This window comes from Saccopteryx leptura, chromosome 6, assembly GCF_036850995.1.
Source record: "Saccopteryx leptura isolate mSacLep1 chromosome 6, mSacLep1_pri_phased_curated, whole genome shotgun sequence".
Taxonomy (NCBI): Eukaryota; Metazoa; Chordata; class Mammalia; order Chiroptera; family Emballonuridae; genus Saccopteryx; species Saccopteryx leptura.
Window position 1 is genome coordinate 69,924,389 of NC_089508.1, and position 16,662 is coordinate 69,941,050.

Sequence of the window (16,662 nt, forward strand, 5' to 3'; positions counted from 1 at the left end):
TACTCAGTATAATGTTCTCAAAGTCCATTCATGTTGTCGTAAATGTCACTATGTCATCATTTCTTATGGCTGAGTAGTATTCCATTGTATATATGTACCACACCTCTTTTATCTTATCCTCTATCGAGGGACACTTTGGTTGTTTCCATGTCTTGGCCACTGTGAATAATATTGCGATGAACATGGGGGGTGCATGTGTCTTTATTTACCAATGTTTTGGAGATTTTGGGGTAGATCTCCAGTATAGGGATTGCTGGGTCATATGGTAGTTATATTCTTAATTTTTTGAGGAACCACTATACTTTCTTCCATAATGGTTGTACTAATTTGCATTATCCCTTATCAAAACTGTTGTTTGTGAAAAGCATCTCCCATTTAGTTGGCTGCCTAACTAAATGGGAGATGCTTTGTTGTCAGTTTCTTTTGCTATGTAGAAGCTTTTTAGTTTGATATATAGCCTTATTTATTTATTTATTTATTTATTTATTTATTTATTTTTTGTATTTTTCTGAAGCTAGAAACCGGGAGAGACAGTCAGACAGACTCCCACATGTGCCCGACCGGGATCCACCCGGCACGCTCTGCCCCACTAGGGGGCGATGCTCTGCCCCTCCGGGGCGTCGCTCTGCCGCGACCAGAGCCACTCTAGCGCCTGGGGCAGAGGCCAAGGAGCCATCCCCAGCGCCCGGGGCCATCTTTGCTCCAATGGAGCCTCGGCTGCAGGAGGGGAAGAGAGAGACAGAGAGGAAGGAGAGGGGGAGGGGTGGAGAAGCAAATGGGCGCTTCTCCTGTGTGCTCTGGCCGGGAATCGAACCCGGGACTTCCACACGCCAGGCCGACGCTCTACCATTGAGCCAACCGGCCAGGGCCTCATTTATTTATTTTTGCCTTTACTTCTCTTGCCTTTGGGGTCAAATTCACAAATTGTTCTCTATGGCCAAAGACCATGAGCTTAGTACCTATGTTTTCTTCTATGTAATTTATTGTTTTGAATCTTATATTTAGGTTTTTGATTCATTTTGAATTAATTTTTGTGCAGGGGTACAAGGTGTAGTCAAGTTTCATTCTTTTGCATATGGCTATCTAATTTTCTCAGCACCATTTATGGAAGAGGTTTTCTTTTCTCCATTGTGTATTTTTGGGTCCTTTGTCAAAGATGATTTGTCCATATGTATGTGGTTTTATTTCTGGACTCTCAATTCTGTTCCATTGGCCTGTATGTCTGTTTTTCTGCCAATACCATGCTGTTTTGATTATTGTGACTCTAGTATAATTTGAACTCAGGTAGTGTGATACTTCCAGCTGCATTTTTTTCCTCAGAATTGCTTTGGCTATTTGGGTTTTATTAATGGTGCCATACAAACTTGGTAATTTGTTGTTCTATTTCTTTAAAAAGTGACATTGAGATTTTGATGGAGATTACATTAAATTTGTAGATTGCCTTAGGTAATATGACCATTTTAACTATGTTGATTCTTTTAATCCACAAACATGAAGAGTTTTCCATTTCATTGTGTCTTTTTAAATTTCTTTTAATAATGTTTTGCAGTTTGCAGTATATAGGGCCTTCACATCTTTTGTTAAGTTTATTCCTAGGTATTTTATTTTTTTATTGCAATTGTAAAAGGAATTGTTTTTCTGAGTTTATTTTTTGGTGTTTCATAATTGGCGTATAGAAAAGCAGTAGACTTTTGTACATTGATTTTGTATCCTGCAACTTTGCTGTATTGATTTATTGTTTCTAATAGTTTTTTGTGGAGTCTTTGGGGTTTTCTATAAACAGAATCATGTCATCTGCAAATAGTAATATATTTACTTCTTTTTCCTGATATGGATGGCTTTTATTTCTTAATCTTATCTAATCACTCTGGCTACCACTTCCAAAACTCTGTTGAATAAAAGTGGAGAGAGTGGTCAGCTTTGCATTTTTTTTTTAATAAATTTTTATTAATGATAATGGGATGACATTAATAAATCAGGGTACATATATTCAAAGAAAACATGTCTAGGTTATTTTGTCATTAAATTATGTTGCATACCCCTCGCCCAAAGTCAGATTGTCCTCTGCCTCCCTCTATCTAGTTCTCTGTGCCCCTCCCCCTCCCCCTAACTCTCTCCCTCCCTCCCTCCCATGTCCTCCCTCCCCCAACCCCTGGTAACCACCACACTCTTGTCCATGTCTCTTAGTCTCGTTTTTATATTCCACCAATGTATGGAATCATGTAGTTCTTGTTTTTTTCTGATTTACTTATTTCACTCTGTATAATGTTATCAAGATCCCACCATTTTGCTGTAAATGATCTGATGTCATCATTTCTTATGGCTGAGTAGTATTCCATAGTGTATATGTGCCACATCTTCTTTATCCAGTCTTCTATTGAAGGGCTTTTTGGTTGTTTCCATGTCTTGGCCACTGTGAACAGTGCTGCAATGAACATGGGGCTGCATGTGTCTTTACGTATCAATGTTTCTGAGGTTTTGGGGTATATACCCAGTAGAGGGATTGCTGGGTCATAAGGTAGTTCTATTTGCAGTTTTTTGAGGAACCACCATACTTTCCTCCATAATGGTTGTACTACTTTACAGTCCCACCAACAGTGGATGAGAGTTCCCTTTTCTCCGCAGCCTCTCCAACATTTGCTATTACAATCTTGTTGATAATAGCTAATCTAACAGGGGTGAGGTGGTATCTCATTGTAGTTTTCATTTGCATTTCTCTAATAACTAATGAAGCTGAGCATCTTTTCATATATCTGTTGGCCATTTGTATTTCTTCCTGGGAGAAGTGTCTGTTCATGTCTTCTTCCCATTTTTTTTATTGGATTGTTTGTTTGTTTGTTGTTGAGTTTTATGAGTTCTTTGTAAATTTTAGATATTAGGCCCTTATCTGAGCTGTTGTTTGAAAATATCAGTTCCCATTTAGTTGGCTGTCTGTTTATTTTGATATCAGTTTCTCTTGCTGAGCAAAAACTTTTTATTCTGATGTAGTCCCATTCATTCATCTTTGCCTTCACTTCTCTTGCCATTGGAGTCAAGTTCATAAAATGTTCTTTAAAACCCAGGTCCATGAGTTTAGTACCTATGTCTTCTTCTATGTACTTTATTGTTTCAGGTCTTATATTTAGGTCTTTGATCCATTTTGAATTAATTTTAGTACACAGGGACAGGCTGTAGTCGAGTTTCATTCTTTTGCATGTGGCTTTCCAGTTTTCCCAACACCATTTGTTGAAGAGGCTTTCTTTTCTCCATTGTGTGTTGTTGGCCCCTTTATCAAAGATTATTTGACCAATATATATGTGGTTTTATTTCTGGGCTTTCTATTCTGTTCCATTGGTCTGAGTGTCTATTTTTCTGCCAATACCATGCTGTTTTGATTATCGTTGGCCCTATAATATAGTTTAAAGTCAGGTATTGTAATGCCCCCAGCTTCATTCTTTTTCCTTAGGATTGTTTTGGCTATTCGGGGTTTTTTATAGTTCCATATAAATCTGATGATTTTTTGTTCCATTTCTTTAAAAAATGTCATAGGAATTTTGATGGGAATTGCATTAAATTTATATATTGCTTTGGGTAATATGGCCATTTTAATTATATTTATTCTTCCTATCCAAGAACAAGGAATATTTTTCCATCTCATTGTGTCTTTTTCTATTTCTCTTAATAATGCCTTATAGTTTTCATTATATAGGTCCTTTACATTCTTTGTTATGTTTATTCCTAGGTATTTTATTTTTTTTGTTGCAATCGTGAAGGGGATTATTTTTTTGAGTTCGTTTTCTAATATTTCATTGTTGGCATATAGAAAGGCTATGGACTTTTGTATGTTAATTTTGTATCCTGCGACCTTACTGTATTGGTTTATTGTTTCTAATAATCTTTTTGTGGAGTCCTTCGGGTTTTCGATGTATAGGATCATATCATCAGCAAAAAGTGATACCTTTACTTCTTCTTTTGCGATATGGATGCCTTTTATTTCTTTGTCTTGTCTGATTGCTCTGGCCAGAACTTCTAGCACCACGTTAAATAAGAGTGGAGAGAGTGGACAACCCTGTCTTGTTCCTGATTTAAGGTAGAAAGTCCTCAGTTTTATGCCGTTTAATATGATGTTGGCTGATGGTTTATCATATATGGCCTTTATCATGTTGAGATATTTTCCTTCTATACCCATTTTGTTGAGAGTCTTAAACATAAAATTGTGTTGTATTTTATCAAAAGCCTTTTCTGCATCTATTGATAAGATCATGTGGTTTTGTTCTTTGTTTTGTTGATATGGTGTATTACGTTAACCGTTTTGTGTATGTTGAACCATCCTTGAGATTCTGGGATGAATCCCACTTGATCATGATGTATTATTTTTTAAATATGTTGTATTCGGTTTGCCAGTATTTTGTTTAGTATTTTAGCATCTGTATTCATTAGAGATATTGGTCTGTAGTTTTCTTTCTTTGTGCCATCCTTGCCAGGTTTTGGTATGAGGGTTATGTTGGCCTCATAAAATGTGTTGGAAGTATTGCTTCTTCTTCAATTTTTTGGAAGACTTTGAGTAGAATAGGAACCAAGTCTTCTTTGAATGTTTGATAGAATTCACTAGTATAACCGTCTGGGCCTGGACTTTTATTTTTGGGGAGGTTTTTAATAGTTTTTTCTATTTCCTCCCTGCTGATTGGTCTGTTTAGGCTTTCCGCTTCTTCATGACTCAGTCTAGGAAGGTTGTATTGTTCTAGGAATTTATCCATTTCTTCTAGATTGTTGTATTTGGTGGCATATAATTTTTCATAGTATTCTACAATAATTCTTTGTATATCTATGATGTCTGTGGTGATCTCTCCTCTTTCATTTTGGATTTTATTTATTTGAGTCCTGTGCCTTTTTTCCTTGGTGAGTCTTTCCAAGGGTTTGTCAATTTTGTTGATCTTTTCAAAGAACCAGCTCCTTGTTTTATTGATTTTTTCTATAGTTTTTCTGTTCTCTATTTCATTTATTTCTGCTCTGATTTTTATTATCTCCTTTCTTCAGCTGGTTTTGGGTTGTCTTTGTTCTTCTTTTTCTAGTTCCTTAAGGTGTGAAGTTAAGTGGTTTACTTCGGCTCTCTCTTGTTTATTCATATAGGCCTGAAGTGATATGAACTTTCCTCTTATTACTGCTTTTGCTGCATCCCAGAGATTCTGATATGTCGTATTTTCATTTTCATTTGTCTGTATATATCTTTTGATCTCTGCGCTTATTTCTTCTTTGACCCATTCATTTTTTAGAAGTATGTTGTTTAGTTTCCACATTTTTGTGGGTTTTTCCCCCTCTTTTTTGCAGTTGAATTCTAGTTTCAAGGCTTTATGATCAGAAAATATGCTTGGTACAATTTCAATTTTTCTAAATTTGCTGATATTGTCTTTGTGGCCCAACATATGGTCAATTCTTGAGAATGTTCCATGTACACTAGAGAAAAATGTATACTCTGTCGCTTTGGGATGAAGTGTCCTGTAGATGTCTATCATATCCAGGTGTTCTAGTATTTCGTTTAAGTCCACTATATCTTTATTGATTCTCTGTTTGGATGACCGATCTAGAGCCGTCAGCGGTGTATTGAGGTCTCCAAGTATGATTGTATTTTTGTTAGTTTTTGTTTTAAGGTCAATAAGTAGCTGTCTTATATATTTTGGTGCTCCTTGGTTTGGTGCATATATATTAAGGATTGTTATGTCTTCTTGATTCAACTTCCCCTTAATCATTATGAAATGACCATTTTTGTCTCTGAGTACTTTTTCTGTCTTGTAGTCAGCATTATTAGATATGAGTATTGCTACACCTGCTTTTTTTTGGGTGTTGTTTGCTTGGAGTATTGTTTTCCAGCCTTTCACTTTGAATTTGTTTTTATCCTTGTTGCTTACATGTGTTTCTTGTAGGCAGCATATAGTTGGATTTTCTTTTTTAATCCATTCTGCTACTCTGTGTCTTTTTATTGGTAAGTTTAATCCATTTACATTTAGTGTAATTATTGACACTTGTGGGTTCCCTACTGCCATTTTATAAATTGCTTTCTGTTAGTTTTGTATCTTGTTTGATTCTTCTCTTTTGTTTTTCTATCATTTGTTTTTGTTTGTTTGTGTTCCATACTTCTTTCCTCTGTTGCTACCTTTTTTAAGTCAAGTGTTTTTGTGGTGGTTTTTTCAAGGGTGGTTACCATTAAGTAATGAAAAGGGTACCTACCATATTCATTGTAGTACCCTATCTTATGAGTATTTCTGCACTTCATCGTCCTTTGCTACTGTTAATCTCCATCCTCTCCCCCCTTTTTTTCCTTTGTTGTCACAGTTTAAGTTTGGTTTTATTGTGTTCTTGGTGGAGTTGTTACTTGTAGTGTTGTTTTCTTTTGTTCTTTGAATCTGGTTGGAAAACCCCCTTTAGTATTTCCTGGAGTGGGGGCTTTCTGCTGATAAATTCTCTCATCTTTTCTGTATTTGTGAATGTTTTTATATCTCCTTCATACTTGAAGGATAGCTTTGATGGGTATAGTATTCTTGGCTGAAAGTCCCTCGCTTTCAGGGCTTTAAATATTGGGGTCCACTCTCTTCTAGCTTGTAGAGTTTCTGCTGAGAAATCTGATGATAATCTAATAGGCCTTTCTTTATATGTTGTACTCTTCTTTTCCCTGGCTGCCTTGAGAATTTTTTCTTTGTCATTGGTTTGTGTCATCTTTATTATGATGTGCCTTGGAGTGGGTTTGTTGGGGTTAAGAAAACTTGGTGTTCTGTTTGCTTCTTGTATTTGAGGCTTTAGATCTTTCCACAGGCTTGGGAAGTTCTTGTCTATTATTTGTTTGAGTATATTCTCCATTCCATTTTCTTTCTCTTCTCCCTCTGATATACCTATTATTCTTATGTTATTCTTTCTGATGGAGTCAGACAATTCCTGTAGGGCTTTCTCGTTTTTTATTACTTTTGAGTCTCTTTCTTCTTCTCTCTGTTGTGCCTCAAGTTGTTTGTCTTCTATTTCACTAATCCTATCTTCTATCTGGGCTGTTCTGTTAGCTAAGCTTGTTACCTTGTTTTTCAGCTCGTGAATTGAGTTTTTCATTTCTGTTTGATTTGTTTTTATAGTTTCAATTTCCTTGGTAATATATTCTTTGTGTTCATTGAGTTGTTTTCTGATCTCCCTAAATTGCCTTTCTGTGTTTTCTTGTATATCTCTGAGTATTTTTAAGATTTCTCTTTTAAATTCTCTGTCATTTAGCTCCAAGGCTTCCAATATGTTAAGTCTTTTCTCCATAGATTTTTCCACATCTATTTGTGTTACCTCTCTTTCTTTTGTATCCATAATATTCGATTTCCTCTTTCTTATTGGCATCTGAGGGTGGTCTTGTTGATAGCACTAATTAGAATTAATAAAGAATAAAAAGAAAAAAAAAAAAAAGGTAAAACACCCCACAAAAAAAAAACAGTAATAATTTATTATTTCCCCCTTTTTTCTTTCTTCTCTTTCCCTCCTCTCTCCTCCTCAGGGGCAAAAAAAGGGAGTAGGGACCTACTAAATGCAAAAAAAAAAAAAAAAAAAAGGAAGAAAATCTTAGACAAGCATAAGATGATTTGCTTGTAAGTGATGGTCGACTAAGAGATATAATGAGAGGGATAAGAGGGAACCAGAAAAAAGGAGAAAAAAAAAGAATAATAAAGAAAAAAATAAAAATAATAAGTAAAAATCTGTTGTATTAAGTGGAGCGAAGACTAAATACAATGGAGACCTTGGGTTGGGAGGAATGCTAGTGAGTTAAAAAGCAACGTAAAAAGTACCCAAAATGCCACAAAAATAAACAAACAAACAAAAAAAACAAAAACAAAAGCGAAAAAGAAAAATAAAACCAAAAAAAAAACCCTTGAGTCCCAAGTTAACTAATTTGTTCGTGATTGAGGATTAAATGGGAGGAAAAGTAAAATGAGAAAAGAAAAAACGAATAGAAAGGAAAAAATAAGAAAAAGAGAAAAACGAAGGAAGAAAAAAAAAGGAAGAGAAAAAAACAAAATAAAGCAAAACAAAAAAAAAAACAAAAGAGGAGAGAGTGAGAGTTAAGTGTTTTGGAGTATAACCTTAAAGGAGAGTGAGGATGAAGATAAATAAAATGTAACACTCATGGGTAGTGTAGTTCAAGAAAAGGGAAGCATAAGATGGGCAGAGAATAGAAGGACCGAGCTGGAGGAAATAGAAATAATAATAATAAAGGCAATAAGATAGAAGAAACAAACAACAGCAAAAAAAAAATTAGTGGAACAAGTTGTAAAGTCTGTGGATTTTTCTTGATTTTGAGAGGTTAACTTCTTCCTTTTTCTTTTCTCTCCCTCTTCCTGGTCAGTGACTCTGTACCCCAGGCTCTGCCCCTGTGTCACACTTAGGTAGGGATTTGCAGTTGATGGGATTCTATGGCAATGTCATATAATTGGCTTTAGTCTTGCTGGTAGTCAAGGCTTGTTGGCGTTTGCAGGGTCCAACGATGAGAGAGTTTGCTTTCCTGGAGTCCCTCTCCTAGTCCCCCCTTCCTGAATTAGCAGCCTGGTGATCCAGCTATAAGGCTGCTACTGCTTCTGCCTGGGGAGTAAGAGGCTCAAAGAATTAGGAAATCCCCACTCTATCCCCACTCAGCGCAAGGCTTTGGGAAAGGCTCTGGCAGTCAGAGCCTCCAGTGTAATCAGGCGGGGGTGGGAGTCAATTGTTGTCAAGGTGACTGTTCAGCGCCTAGCATTCAGTTGGACCACTCAACCCAGGCTTTCCACACTTTGTAGCCTGTTTTGGCTGGGAAGAAGAGGCACTAGTCTCTGCTTGCGTCTAGTGTAGTAAAGATCTTATTATCTGCCAAGTCCCTCTTGTTAGCGTTTATCCCTGAATATGGAGGCTCTATCAATCAGAAGTTGCCCCCGCCCCTTTAGCGAGAGGCACTAAGAAATATCACGCCTCTTGTCTTGGATCGCTGAACTGAGAGAGATCTTATCAATTAGAGCCCATGGGTGCGCAGATTTCATGGGTTAAGCTAATTTCAGTGATTGGGTCCGCAGCTGTGCTCCCGAAGGTATTTCATGCTGCCTGCATGCCCCTCCCCCAACGCTTGATTGTTAGCTTGAATGGTTGGGTGAGGTGCCCCGCCCACGGAGAGAATCTCCCAGAAGACTGCCCTGGCGCCTCTCCCGCTCGCCCCGCCGCTGGCGGCTGGGGCACACCGGGCGCAGGATAATGGGGCACCCTGGGTGTGCGGGCCAGTAGGGCGCACCGGGCGCAGGATAATGGGGCACCCTGGGTGTGCAGGGTGTCCGGGCCAGTAGGGCACGCGCGCGAATGGGGTGCTCCAGGCACTGGTGGCTGGGGACTCTCACTCGCAGTGTGCGGGCCGCTGGGAACGTTAGCAGTGCTCGCTCTGCAACCGGACCGGGCGCGCGCCGGCGGCTGCTCGCCACTCCCGAGTGTGGGCCGACTCACCACAGGCGCACTCCCTCCGCGGCTTGAACGAACGTCCCTGCGGTAGTTAGCTTCCTCCACACTCTCGTCTCTCAGATTCAAGTGATAACAGTCCTTTCGCTTTCAGTTTGTGTGGAACTCCGGAATGCTCCGAGGATAAATTTTTCTGTTTCTAGTTGATAAATTTGTTGTGATTTTGGGGAGATCTGTCGGACACGCTGCTCACGGCGCCATTTCCGTGATGTCACTCTCCGCATTGTTTTCTAATTTAGAGGAAAAACCTTTATTTTTCATCATTTAGTATAATATTAGCTGATGGTTTGTTACATATGGCTTTTATTTTGTTGAGGTGCTTTGCTTCTATTCCAATTTTATTGAGTGTTTTAAACATAAAGAGATGTTGTATCTTACTGAATGCCTTTTTTGCATCTATTGGTAGGATCATATGATTTTTCTCCTTTGTTTTGTTGACATGGTGTATTATGTAGATTGATTTCCATATGTTGAACCATCCTTGTGCTCTTGCAATGAATCTTACTTGATCATGATGATTTTTTTTAATGTGTTGTTATATTCAATTTGCAGTATTTTGTTTAGGATTTTTGCATCTGTATTCATTAGAGATATTGGTCTGTAGGTCTTTTTTTTTTTGTGTGTGTGTGTTGTCCTTTCCAGGTTTTGGTATGGGGGTTATTTTGGCCTCATAAAATGTGTTTGGAAGTGTTGCTTTTTCCATTTTTTTGAAGACTTTGAGAAGAATAAGATAAAATCTTTGAATGTTTGGTAGAATTCACTAGAGTAGCCATCTGGTCCTGGACTTTTGTTTTTGGGGGAGGTTTTGATAGTTGTTTCTATTTCTTTCCTGCTTATAGGTTTATTTATATTTTCCACTTCTTCATGACTCAGTCTAGGAAGAATGTATAGTTCTAGGATTTATCCATTTCCTCTAGGTTGTTGAATTTGGTGGCAGATAGTCTTTCATAATATTCTACTATGATTTTTTGTATATCTATGATGTCTGTGGTAGTTTCTCCTCTTTCATTTTGGACTTTGTTTATATGAATCCTTCCTCTTTTTTCGTTAGTGACTCTAGCCAGGGGTTTGTCAATTTTATTGATCTTTTCAAAGGACCAGCTCTTTGTTGCATTAATTTCTTCTATAGTTTTTTTTGTTTTTTATTTCATTTAGTTCTGCTCTAATTCTTACTATTTTCATTTTTCTGCTGACTTTGGGTTGCCTTTCTTCTTTTTTTAGTTCCTTAAGGGGTAATGTTAGGTTGTTTACTTGGGATCTCTCTTCTTTCCTGATATAAGCCTGTAATGATATAAGCTCCCTCTTATTTCTGCTTTTGCTGCATCCCAGAAATTTTGCTACTTTGTGTTGTCATTTTAATTTTTTTGTAAATATCCTTTGATCTTTGCTTTTATTTCTTCTTTGACCCAGTCTTTCTTTTTAGGAGTATGTTGTTTAATTTCCACATTTTCATGGCATTCTTTTTCTTTTCTTTTTTTTTCTTTTTATATTTCTGAAGTTAGAATCGGGGAGACAGTCAGACAGACTCTTGCATGTGCCCAATCGAGATCCACTTGGCATGCCCACCAGGGGATGATGTTCTGCCCATCTGTGGTGTTGTTCCATTGCAGCTGGAGCCATTCTAGCACCTGAGGCAGAGGCCATAAAGTATCCTCAGCACCCAGGCCAACTTTGCTCCATTGAAGCCTTGGCTATGGAAGGGGAAAAGAGACATAGAGAGAAAGGAGAGGGGGAAGGGTGGAGAAGCAGATGGGCACTTCTGTGTGCCCTGACTGGGAATTGAACCTGAGACTTCCACACACCGGGCTGATGCTCTACCACTGAGCCAACCAGCTAGGGCCTGCGAGTTTTTAGGTTTTTTTTTTACAGTTGAATTTAAATTTCAAAGTCTTATGATCAGAAAATATGTTTGGTATAATTTCAATCTTCCTGAATTTGTTGATGTTAGTTTGGTGTCTCAACATAGGGTTTATCCTTGAGAATGTTCCATGCACACTGTAGAAGAGTGTATAATCTGACATTTTGGGATGAAATATCTTATAAATATCTATTATGTTTATTTGTTCCAGAGTGTGTTTAAGGCCAATATTCCTTTACTGATTTTCTGTTTGGGTGATCTATCTAAGACTGTCAATGGTATATTGAAATCTCCAAGTATGATTTTGTTTTTGTCTGCTTCTATTTTTATATTAGTTAGTAGATGTCTTATATAGTTTGGTGCTCCCTGGTTTGGTGCATATATATTGAGAAGTATTATGTCTTCTCGAAAGACTGTCCCCTTTATCATTACGAAATGCCCATCTTTGTTTCTGGTTACTTTTGTTGTCTTGAAGTCCACATTGTCAGAAATATATATATAATTATGGCTATACTTGCTTTCCTTTGGATATTATTTGCTTGGATAATTATTTTCCAACCTTTCCCTTTAAATCTACTTTTGTCCTTGTAACTTAGATGTGTCTTTTGGGGGAAACATGGTTGGGTTTTGCTTTTTGATCCAATCTGCTACTCTCTGCATCTTCATTGGTGAGTTCAGTCCATTTACATTTAAGGTAATTATTGACACTTGAGGATTTCCTATAGCCATTTTATGTTTTGTTTTCTGGTAGCTCTGTGTCTTTGTTGGTTCTGCTCCTTTTTGTTTCCATCAGTTGTTTTTGTTTGGTGTTATTCCTTATTTCTTTCTCTTGTTTCTTCTTTTTTTTAAGCTATGTTTCAGCAGTGGCTTTTTCATGGGTGGTTATCATTAGGTTATTAAGAGAAAAATGTTCTTATGTACAACAGTCTTTTTTTCTTTTTAAATAATTTTATTTTTTTAATGGGGTGACATCAATAAATCAGGATACATATATTCAAAGATAACAAGTCCAGGTTATCTTGTCATTCAATTATGTTGCATACCCATCACACAAAGTCAGATTGTCCTCTGTCACCTTCTATCTAGTTTTCTTTGTGCCCCTCCCCCTCCCCCTTTCCCTCTCCCTCTCCCCCTCCCCCCATAACCACCACACTCTTATCAATGTCTCTTAGTCTCACTTTTATGTCCCACCTACGTATGGAATAATGCAGTTCCTGGTTTTTTCTGATTTACTTATTTCACTTCATATAATTACAACAGTCTTTTGTCTTATGAGTGCTCCTTCACTGTATTCTCCTTTGCTACTGCAGATATTTATCCTTTTGCCTTTTATGTTATTTTTGTTGCAGATTATTTTTGTTTTTATTGTGACCTTGTTGGAGCTTTTACCTGTAGTTAATCAAAACTACAAACACAACAAATTAATGTTTTGTTCTTTGTGCCTCATTGAATAATATCCTTAAGTATTTCCTGTAGGTGGGTTTTCTGGTGATAAACTCCCTCAGTTTCTGTATGTCTGTAAAAGTCTTTATTTGTCCTTCATATTTGAAGGATAACTCTGATGAATATATTTTTGGTTGTAATTTCTATCTTTCAGTGCTTTGAAAGTTTGAGTCTACTCTCTTGTGGTTTATAGAGTTCTGCTGAGATATCTGATGGTAACCTAATGAGCTTTCCTTTATATGTTATGTTTTTTTCCCTAGCTGCCTTGAGGTTCCTTTTTTGTTATTGATTTTTGACAATTTTATTATGATGTGCCTTGGAGTATGTCTGTTTTGGTTGAGGTAACTCAACATTCTCTTTGCTTCATGGATTTGAGACTCTCATTCTTTCCATCGGGTTGGGAAGTTCTCATCAATTATTTGTTTGAATAGACTTTTCATTCCCTTCTCCCTCCCTCTTTTCTTCTTCTGATATACCCGTTATTCTTATATTACTCTTTCTGATGGAGTTTGACAATTCTTGGAAAGATCTCTTAGTTTTTGAAATTCATGAGTCTCTCTCTTCTTCTCTCTGTAGCATCTCTAATTGCCTGTCTTCAATGTTACTGATTCTTTTCTCTATCTGGCTTGTTCTATAACTAAACTTGCTACCTCAGTCATCATGTTTTGAATTCTTCATCTTTGTCTTTAAAGTCTCACTCTCCTTGGTGAGGTATTCATTCTGTTCATTAATTTTTTTCTAAGCCCATTAAGTTGCCTATTAATGTCTTCCTGCATCTTGTTGAGTATTTTTAGAACTTCAATTTTGAATTCTCCCATCTAAGAACTAACAATGCCCAACCCTGCTTAGCTCCTGAGATCAGATGAGATCGGGTGCTTTCAGGGTTGTATGGCCTTACATGCCAATGATTTAACTCTAAGGTTTTTATGTGATTGAGATTTTTTTTCTGGAGTTTTTTTCATTTTCTTTCTGAACTATGTCTCTGTCTTGTGTAGCCATGGTATTTGATTTCTTCTTCCTTGATAACATTTGAAAGTGGCATTGTTAAGAACACTAACATCCCTGGCCAGTTGGCTCAGTGGTAGAGAGTTGGCCTGGTGTGTGGAAGTCCCGGGTTCGATTCCCGGCCAGGGCACACAGGAGAGGCACCCATCTGCTTCTCCACCCCTCCCCCTCTCCTTCCTCTCTGTCTCTCTCTTCCCCTCCTGCAGCCGAGGCTCCATTGAAGCAAAAGATGGCCCGGGCTCTGGGGATGGCTCCTTGGCCTCTGCCCCAGACACTAGAGTGGCTCTGGTCGTGACAGAGCGATGCCCCGGATGGGCAGAGCATCGCCACCTGGTGGGCGTGCCAGGTGGATCCCGGTTGGGCGCATGCGGGAGTCTGTCTGACTGCCTCCCCATTTCCAGCTTCAGAAAAATCCCCCCCCCCAAAAAAAGAACACTAACAAAAAACAACTAAAAAGATGAAAAATTAAAATAAAAAATACAATAAGAGATAAAAATTAAATAATTATGACAAGTAAAAAAAAAAAATACCATGAAAAAAAGATCAAAAGCAAACAAAACAATCAAAACCAAAACATCCACAGAAAATAAGATTAAAAAATATAAAAATTAAAGAAACTGAAATTCAAAAGAGAAAAAAGATAAGAAAAAAAAGAATAAAGGGAAAAATAAATTTGGGTTTGGAGAGGTTTCTTTTAGTAGGTGATGCTGTATTACAAGTTTTAGCTCTGTAAAGTTCTTGGGCTATCCTCTCCTGAGATGTTGCTGTCACAATGATATAGCCAGGGCCGTAGTGTCGTTTGTGGGTGGGGCATGCTGTGAGGGCTTCATGGCATTGGCCTTAGACTTCAGCTTTCTGGCTTCAGCTTTCTGGCTTTATGGTTCTAGCAATGGCGATCTCAGTTTTCTGGGCACTCCTATCCATGTCTCAACAGACCTGGGGACTGGACATGAAACACCTCTCTTCTTCAGGGGAGATAGTGACTCTGAAAAGCCAGCTGTGGGGTTTGTCTCTGCCATTCTAGATACCATGAGATGAGGGAGGCAGGATCTGAGTACCTGGGGGACACCTTTCACCTGAGTACCTTTCTCTGTTTCTGCTGAGTGCAGGTTGAAGGCAGATCATGGAAACACTGACCACTTTGGTTTATCACAGTCTCTACACTCCTTTTGGCAGAAGTAGTCCCAGTCACTCCAAAATTCCATCTCCTTATTCCTCAGACAAAATCCAGAGAGCCCGAACTTTCCTCTTTCCCATAGTACAGCAGAGAAAAGAAAATACCAGTCACTCCAGCTTTGTCTCCTCTCCTCTCCAAAGCCCACCACGAATGCATTTTATCTTCTGCTTCTCTTTTCACCCTGTCCCACCTTTAGTCCATTTAGTGCATGGATCTTTCAGGCACAACTGTGAGCCCAGCTGGGGTTTCTTTGCTGCATTATAGTTGTTCAATTTGTTGAAATTTCAAGGTGATTAATCAGGAGTATTTCTCATGCTGCCATTACTCTGTTGTCACCCCCCATGAAACATTTAAAGTATACTATTATCTGATAATGACTGCCAACTGGGTAAATTCTATCATTTGTTTTATTATCAAACTTTTTGTCCTTTTTAGAAGCCTACTGTTTTAATATAAATTATATTTCATTTTTATACAAATTAATTTATTTACTACACAGAAGCCCCAGAATTCCTAGCAGATATCATGAATTTTCTTTTGTCTTTTCCTGTCATTATTTAACAATATCACATGCTAGATCAGTGATTCTTAAGCCCTTGAAACTCAGACAAGGTTATATACCAAATTTATCAAAATCCCTTAGTTCAAGGCCAGATCAAGAAGGTGATTTAGCTTTTAGGTAATTCAGAACGTTCAAGATGATTTTTTAAAATTATGTTTACCCTCCTATTTCCTGGAATTTTCCAGAGGTAGATTTGCTATGGTATCTCTATCACAAGAATTATCAAGCTTGCTTACTGAAATTGAATCTTATGCCACAGTCTGTCTAAATAGTGATAAAATAAATTTACCTTCAGGCCAGTCTCTTGTTCGAGTTCAAGGGTACACTCTGTATACTTTATTATGATTTGCTTCCTCCTCCTTGCCTTTAAGGAAAGCCAAGGAAAATTTGTTTGGACAAAACAGAAGTTCTTCCAATGGCCATGTAGTCTTTGAAAAAAAGCAGCAGCTGGAGCTGGACTCAGTGGTAGAAGGAACTGTAACAGGAGATTATGCCTTAGTCATAAATGGCCACAGTTTGGTGAGTTCACGTGAGGCTTTTGTTCTTTCTTTTTCACCCCAGTAATTGTCTCTTCTGTGCTGTCATAATGAGATCTCCTTTGTGTTTTTCAAACGAATGACATAACTGGAAACAAGGCATGCACTATGATTCCGTTTGCAAGGGGAAAGGAAACTTCTAATATATATTTCATACATTATTGCTTGAAACACCACAGTGGAGGGAGGATCCAAAGAAATGCTGAATTCACAGCTTATCAATCTTGTCTAAATGACTGTAGACCATTTAGCAGTATTGTTTAAGTGCTTTTCTAAGGGAAAGTGTCATAGTTCATTGTTATTTAATTAAAATAATGCAATTGGATGAATGTATTGCGATTATTGCTCTTGCTAATGTTTGTGATTTACAAAGTACAACCCGACCTTCATATAATTACCACACCAAATTATTGCCATTAAGATACCTCTGGTGTTGTTTTTTTTTTAAATAGCAGCATTTTACAGCAATGCCAAACAATTTGCTTTGATTAGGAAATCTGGTTCTTGTCATAATAGAATAAACTTGCATTGTACTTTTAATGTAGTTCAGGTTCCAAAGTTTGAACAAATATCAAAACGCTCTTCTCCTGAGTTTCTAATTTAGAAAACAAAA

At 37.6% G+C, this 16,662-nt stretch overlaps 1 protein-coding gene across 2 annotated transcripts in view; it reads left to right on the forward strand.

Annotated features, from left to right (window-relative positions):
- The window catches only part of ATP8B4 (ATPase phospholipid transporting 8B4 (putative)), a 268,241-nt gene that overhangs the window by 218,655 nt on the left and 32,924 nt on the right, over window positions 1–16,662 (forward strand). For both annotated transcript variants that reach the window (XM_066388296.1, XM_066388297.1), the window contains one exon: window positions 15,885–16,032. In XM_066388296.1, coding sequence (XP_066244393.1) covers window positions 15,885–16,032 — 148 coding nt within the window. The remainder of the gene's footprint in view (window positions 1–15,884; window positions 16,033–16,662) is intronic.